Source organism: Tupaia chinensis, unplaced genomic scaffold (assembly GCF_000334495.1).
Source record: "Tupaia chinensis unplaced genomic scaffold, TupChi_1.0 Scaffold000688_1, whole genome shotgun sequence".
NCBI lineage: Eukaryota > Metazoa > Chordata > Mammalia > Scandentia > Tupaiidae > Tupaia > Tupaia belangeri.
In genome coordinates, this window is record NW_006160211.1 from 6,033,097 (window position 1) to 6,040,587 (window position 7,491).

Consider the following 7,491-nt stretch of genomic DNA (forward strand, 5'->3'; position numbering starts at 1 on the left):
ATTATTTATTTGTTGTGATTTTCAAGCCACCCTGTCCAGGACTTGAACTACAGTTAGTCATCTGGGAATCCAACACCTTAACCATCACACCACCTGCTGGCTCCAGTAAACTCAGTTTCAATTTTGTTTTTCCACAGACTTTTTGAAATCCCCTCATACTTGTTTATGAATCCTTAAATGAAAAAGTTTTATTATTTATGTTCTTTTATAGTATTAATAGTAGTCAGCTTTTATTGATGGATATTATATACCAAGCACTGTATTATCATTTTATAAACTGATTTGAACTACAAGTTAACTATGACTTTTTGAAAATGATAAAACTAAAGCTTAGGGTATATGGTATTTTTGCAGGAAACCCAGGACTCAAATCTTTTTAATTGCTATACTTCATTAAATTAATATAACATAGAAATGAAGCGCAGTATAAGTTGTATTTAGAAAATTTGAACTTCTCTCTGCTATCTGCTTTATAAAGTTGATATTTGAGGTAACACCTGAAGTTTTATATTAAATGAGTGATTACTTTTAAATGAATAGCTTAGCTTTGAAAATGTTATTGAAGTTTATAATTTCTGACCCTATAGTTTATTCTGTATGGGTTTATAGTTGTGTTTAGTATGATTTGTGCCTGGATGAGATAGATAAAATGTATCTGTTTTGTATTTCAGTTGGCAGATGCATTACCTGAACACTCTCCTGCCAAAACCTCTGTTGTGAGCAATACGAAACCTGGCCAACCTCCTCAAGGCTGGCCTGGTTCCAACCCTTGGAATAACCCAAGTGCTCCACCTTCTGTGCCATCTGGACTCCCACCAAGTGCAACACCCTCCACTGTGCCTTTTGGACCAGCACCAACAGGAATGTATCCCTCTGTGCCTCCCACCGGACCACCTCCAGGACCCCCAGCACCCTTTCCTCCTTCTGGACCATCATGTCCCCCACCTGGTGGTCCTTATCCAGCCCCAGCCGTGCCAGGCCCTGGCCCTGCAGGGCCATATCCTACACCAAATATGCCCTTTCCAGAGCTCCCTCGACCTTATGGTGCACCGACAGATCCAGCAGCAGCTGGTCCTTTAGGTCCATGGGGGTCCATGTCTTCTGGACCTTGGGCACCAGGAATGGGAGGGCAGTATCCTACCCCTAATATGCCATATCCATCTCCAGGGCCATATCCTGCTCCTCCTCCTCCCCAAGCACCAGGGGCAGCACCACCTGTTCCATGGGGCACTGTTCCACCGGGAGCCTGGGGACCACCTGCACCATATCCTGCCCCTGCAGGATCATATCCTACACCAGGACTCTATCCTACTCCCAATAATCCTTTTCAAGTGCCTTCAGGACCTTCTGGTGCTCCACCAATGCCTGGTGGCCCCCATGTGAGTGTTTAGTTTGTTATTTGATATGTACTAATAGTCACATAAGCACATCTGAAAGATAGTTTCTCCAAAGTTTTGAATGAATAAGTAAGAAGTTTTCAGAACTTTTTTTGAAAGGATACATAGAGGCCAGCAGGTGGCATGAAGGTTAATGTGGCTAGATCCCACATTGGCGATTCCAGAACACATAGGCTTGAAAAATCACACCAGGTAAATGTGCATGTCTGACCAAAATCCTGAGAGAATGGAGAAGGGATTGTGGAGTGGCCATCCCTCTTGAAAGGTGATTTCTCACTTTTCCCTTCCTCTCTCTGGTGATCACACATACCCGATAGCCCAAAAAGGGGAGGGGCGTTATGTTTATTTAACATGAGTAAATTCCAAAACTTCGGGTAAACTTTGGAAAGGATGAAAGCACAAGTTACATATTCCTGGTACTAAAAATAGAAAAATTTCCCTAAGATCCCCAAAGACTTGTACTATACCATGTCCTCAACAGCATCCTTGAAATAAACTCTGAAATGCATTTCATGGTGCTGTTTGGATTTTTGGTTTGGTTTGGTTTGGTTTGGTTTTTAATTCTCAATATGGTGTTGCAGCATCACAGTAAAGCACAGTTCAGTAAAAGCAGTCTGGAGACTAGCAGTTGGTGTAATGGCTACGTCGCTGGACTCCCATGTAGTCAACCGTGGTTCGAGTCCCAGACCCAGTGGCTTAAACTCATGCCAGTTGCATGTGTGTGCATGCCCAAGATCCCGAGAGGGAATGGAGGAGAAGGGATTGTGGCGTGGCCATCCCCCCTGGGGGGTAATTTCTTGCTTTCTGTCTCTCTGTGTCTTTCTGTTGAATGCACGCTCCCTATAGCAAAAACCTCTCCAAAAAAAAAAAAAGACAGTCTCTGCCTGTCTATCTTGATATAGGTAGATTCTTAGAGAATCAAGCCAAAATCAGTATGTACGTTGTATTGTCCATCTTTCAGGTAATTCTACATGGTATTTTTCGGTTAAAGTTTGGTTAGATTACTAGCAGCATTGAACTCAAGATAATACTATATTCTTCATTGTCAGTTACTTGTAATGCTTTATACTTTACTATCTGCCAAGTTGGAGTAATTTTGACATCTTAGATTGCCTTGGGCATGTGATTGAATAGAAAAGCACCTCTCTTCCTTCATGATATAATAAGCCAAGTAAATATCCAAACAAAATCAAGATTCTCTGGGGAAAAAATATCTCTTAACTCTCAATACGTAACCAGAATTCTAGTGAGATTAATCAAACAGCCACCTCAGCTGTTTAAAAAATTTTTAAGTGCCTCCAAACTATTACTTCTCATTAATATTACTTCTTACTAGTTATGTTCTCTAAAAGCATTTTTGAAAAGTGTATACCAAAGTAATTGAGATGACTTGCCTTTTTTTATTTATTAAGGAGTAAATTTATTTTAAGCCACAGCAAGGAGTTAATAAACTCCATTTATAAAATCTTGAAGTTGACTTTTTCTTTTTTCTATTGCAGTCTTACCATTAAGTTAACAATGGACGAAGAGATGACGCTTTGCTTTTTGAAGTACATATGTATGCACATGAATGCATATAAAAATGCTGGTTTCACTATTCTTAGAGGGCGTTCACGAAAGAACAACTCTTGCACCTCTCAGAAGATATCTGCCTCTTGTAATTGGATGTGTAGTACATCAGTTGGATACAATCAGATAAAAATGTAGAAGTAAATAATGCAGATGTGATTTTTATTTGGTTTTCATGTGAAGTTACAGTAGTTAAGTGTGTTAAATAACTCTGATACAATTGTTTGAATTATAAAACTACACACTTAGAAATCTAAGGTGATGTGGATTGTTAGAATCTACAACTTCATTGGCAAATTACTTCAAGTATTTTTTTATAATTTTCCCCTTAAATAAGTAAACTTTGAATACAATCACATTATAGTCTAAACAAATAATGCCTCTTAACATTGTGAGCTGCTTTATCTGTAGAATAAATAAATCCTGGTCCTCTTGAGGTTCTGTTTGAATATACGTTTGAAAGCTGTCAGTAATTATCATCACATGTAGAGTTCATTAGCCAGCCAGTGTTTTTTCCTTGAACTTTTAGTGAAATTGTTTCCTGATTTGTTCTGTTTTTAGCCATATGGGTCATACAGCACTAAAATTTGACGTTTATGGAAAAAACATTACTCCGTATAAATGCTACCCTTAGAAAATTGGTGGTCTCATTTTGCTTTAGAATGGATTATTCAATGCGCATATTGTTTTGGGAAGAGCTCAAGGAAGGAAATACTTCTCTGCTTTGTTTTGAACCTCAAAACTAAATAAACCCTAGGAATTCCTTCATTGTATCAAGTAATTTTGATTCCCACAAAACTTGAGGCAGCTCTCCTGCCCAGATCATTCCCCATAGGTCCCTTCTCTCTCAATCCTTTAGAAGAATCACATCCCTTAATTCCTCCCTGATAAGGAAAACTGGCACACTCTAGGGTTCTACCTTTAAAACACCACAGTTGTGGTTAGGGAAGTTTTGGTTAAGTCATACAGACATGACTGTTCTTTGTACTAGTGTGAATCAGAGGATGTGTCTGTGTTTCAGAATCGGACTAAACTATGTCATTGTCTCCTGCATAGTTTCCTGGATCTTTCATAAAGTGCTTATGGCTAACAGTTCAGTTCTGTATTTGTGTACAGGAATTGTGTGCCATGTTTGAAAAAACTATTTTCTAGCTAAAAAAGTAAAAATAAATTGTAGATCTCTGCAGTTGGATTTAAAGCATTGTGACTGTGTTGCTTAAATATTAAGTATTGTTTATAACCACCACAAGAGCCCCAGCATCTTTTTAGTACCTTACATTTAAATCATATTCTTAGATGTGAGATAGACCTGGATCTTAACAAATAACATTCTGAAGTTTTTCATGGTATCTGTGGGGTTTCTAAAATGTATTGAAAATTACTCAGACCAGTATTGGAGAGATTTATGCTAGAACCGTTTTTGCTTGAAAATAAAATATTTAGTAGCTTATTTCTCCTATAATATAAATGTCAAGAATGCCAAATGCTGCCAGTTTAATGGTTTAATAGCTACCTCCTCTTAGGAATACAAGATGACCGACCACCTTTGAGAGGAACTTGTCTAAGCCTCTCCTATTTTAAGTAGATGAGAGTCACACTTTCAGAATTTGCAAAGATCAAAACTAGTTTGTTTCGATATTTTTGGACTGAGGCGTGGTGTTAGCTCTTACACAGTGGCAAATAGGGTCTTTTTCTTTGGTTCACTTCTTTGCAAGGCCAGTTGACAGCTACCTGTAATACTCTGCTATCAAGGTAGCCTCTATTCTACAAGGCAGGTAGCCTTAAGGTACCGTAGCTTAAATTATCAGTCAATATTAAAATGTCAATTAACTGGGAGGATAAAATGATAAGAAAAGTAAAATAGCAGCAAAGATATCTCTTACACTTATTTTGGCTGTCCTACATTGGGACAAGTTGACAACTCTGACTTTAGATGTAATGTTTACTATATCACCAACTAGAAAAAGAAGAGGTAGGTTTGGGACTCTGTAATTGTGGAGTCAATATATTATGGGAAAAAGTCTTTTGCTAAAGAATCTGAAGGGCTGTGAACACAGATTTGGGAATACTGTGACCAGTAAGTACAGTAACTTTCCTTGTGACCCATACTACCCAGTCCCCAGGTGATACTGCTATTTTAATCTTTTGCTTTCAAGGACTTTATAACTGGTATTTTGTTTTTTGTTTTTTGTGTTTTTTTTTTTTAATGTAAGAATAGAAATCAAAGGGATAATAGAATTTGATTTGATACTCCATTTATTTTTGTAAAGTGCCATTTTTCCGATTGGCCTAGGAAAATGTCTCAATTCCTATGTGCATTCTGGGCCAAAAAGTATCTTTAGGTTCAGTGTGGAGTTAAGCAAAGCATTTAAGTTTTAGTAAAGAAATGGGGGAAAGCATCTAGGAAGTTGGGTTTTTATTTGTTTTGTTTTGTTTTGTTTTCCTCTCTCTTTCCAAGAGAATAATGTTGCTTTCAAAACAGGTTATACTAGGCTGAGATTAGTTCATGGAAGAGAATGCTTGTTAGCAAGTATATTTGGTCTTAAGGGCATATAGGTCATGGAATGTGCTGGCATTTGGACTGTGGAGCAAGAATTTTTTAATAAATTTGATAGAGACGGTTGAGATGTATTCAGGAATAGTGTTTCTGTGGAGTTGGAATTGGGCTTTGAAATGTTGAATTCAGAAATAACCGTGAAAAATTAACAGACCTCAGGTCTTCATTCACATAGTTCTCAAGAATCAAATGTTCCTTAAAGGAGTGCTTTTTAAATACCTTGGCTCATCTGTCCTGGATGTGACTGCCACCTTTTCATGCTTTTAAAGACACTATTTACAGCTCTGACTCCACAGCTTTATCTTGTGTAAAGTAATATATTATTCAGAAATAGACGATTTTAATTATCCAAGGACCTTCTCCATCCATTTTTACTGTTGGCTATCTTCATTAGAAAATATTAGGGCAGGGAAGAAAAAGGGTGGATTTTTGGCTTCGGTCACACCACTACAATGAAATATTGGAACGTTTTCTAGAAGTGAGTTGGCCCATGATATATTACCTCACAAATAATTAGTGCTGCCTATTCTAAACATCCAGCTTTTGAATCTGTAATGAAAGTAGCTCTACTCAAAGTTTCCTTAAAAGACTGCGTAGTTTGCATCAATTGCCTAAAATGTTGAACAGTTAGTGCCAATGTCTTCCTAGCCCTGAATGATGTCGATAGAGCTAATGTTATCAAATGCCTGGTTTCTAAACCCTGGAAATTAAATGTAAGCACAGATCTTGGAGTGGTAAAGTTTTGGAAAAGCCTAAGCCTAGATGTAGATGAATCACACTGATGCACTGTACTATGCATAGAAAGTGGTGGGCGGCTTTCAGGGAAGACTATAATTTAATCTTAAAGCAATATTTAGTATTGAAGACAGACATTTTTATTTTCAGAATTCTGCCAAGTTAAAAAAAATTGCCAATAAAGTAATCAGTATTAAATGTTATGCAAGCTTCTAGCTATAGAAAATATCTGAGGACTACATTTATCTGAAAGACACTTAAATATCTGTGATCCTGGTGCTTTGCCTGATGCCAGGGATGCAGAGATGAAAGAATCCCTGTCCTTGAGAGACTCATAGTTAGGGGTGGCATTACAGAACTCGTTAGCGTGCCCTTTACTAGTTTACCTAGATAAACTTATTTTAGGATTGCTGCTGGTAGAAATTACAGACCAGCCTTTGGGCATTTTTAAAGGGGCAAAGTGTGATTTTTTTTTTTAAACTAAGAAATTAATGTTTGTAAAGAATGTAGTGTTGATCAGTGCAACAGTTCAAATGTGCGATGTAACAGGATGTCTTTCCTCCTCACTTTCCCCTGGATGAAGGCACTTTGACTGCCTGTCACTGTTTAGCAGATACTGATTTGTTGCCATTAAGTAAACTTGACTTTTTTTGTGTGCTCTATAAAGGTTTTTTGTAATTTTTCTTGAAATTGTGATTTTTTTCATTGACTTAATAATGACAAATTTAATGTATGTAATTGTCTATGCATTTTAAGTTAAACTGCCTAAAATGTGATTTGAGACATAAACATTTGTATTATGACTGTAAGCAATCTGTTTAAGATGTTGGGTTTTATCACCTGCTGCTGTATTTGTAAACAAAGACAAATGTTGCTTTAAGAAGTAATTATAATTAGGAATAGGCTATGGATGTGTGATACTTGATATTTTTTAAGATAAACTTGTTTGCTTTGTGTATTATACCTGAAAACTTTTTTTAAAAATGTATTTTCATGGTTTCATCGTTTTTCATGTATTTTATTCTTTAGCCCCAATTCTGGGCTTCCTTAAGAAAGTCCAGAGCCCAATTAATTGCACATTTATTGTATAAAGAAAGAACAATGGGTCTAAATACCTCTGGGTATGACCTTCATTCACCACAGAATTTAAATATGCTGCCTGAAAATAACCCTCTCTTCACAAACCCTCTTTCATCAGCAACAGGGAGTTCATTCAATGTGAGTTTCCTCTTC

At 37.1% G+C, this 7,491-nt stretch overlaps 1 protein-coding gene across 2 annotated transcripts in view; it reads left to right on the plus strand.

The window, feature by feature from the left end:
* Positions 1 to 7,258, plus strand: part of MAPK1IP1L (mitogen-activated protein kinase 1 interacting protein 1 like) — a 20,194-nt gene extending 12,936 nt beyond the window's left edge. For both annotated transcript variants that reach the window (XM_006160569.3, XM_014592422.2), the window contains exons 3-4: positions 672 to 1,379; positions 2,897 to 7,258. In XM_006160569.3, the coding sequence (XP_006160631.1) occupies positions 672 to 1,379; positions 2,897 to 2,908 (720 nt within the window). In that variant the 3' untranslated portion in view covers positions 2,909 to 7,258. The remainder of the gene's footprint in view (positions 1 to 671; positions 1,380 to 2,896) is intronic.
* Positions 7,259 to 7,491: the final 233 nt, after the last annotated feature.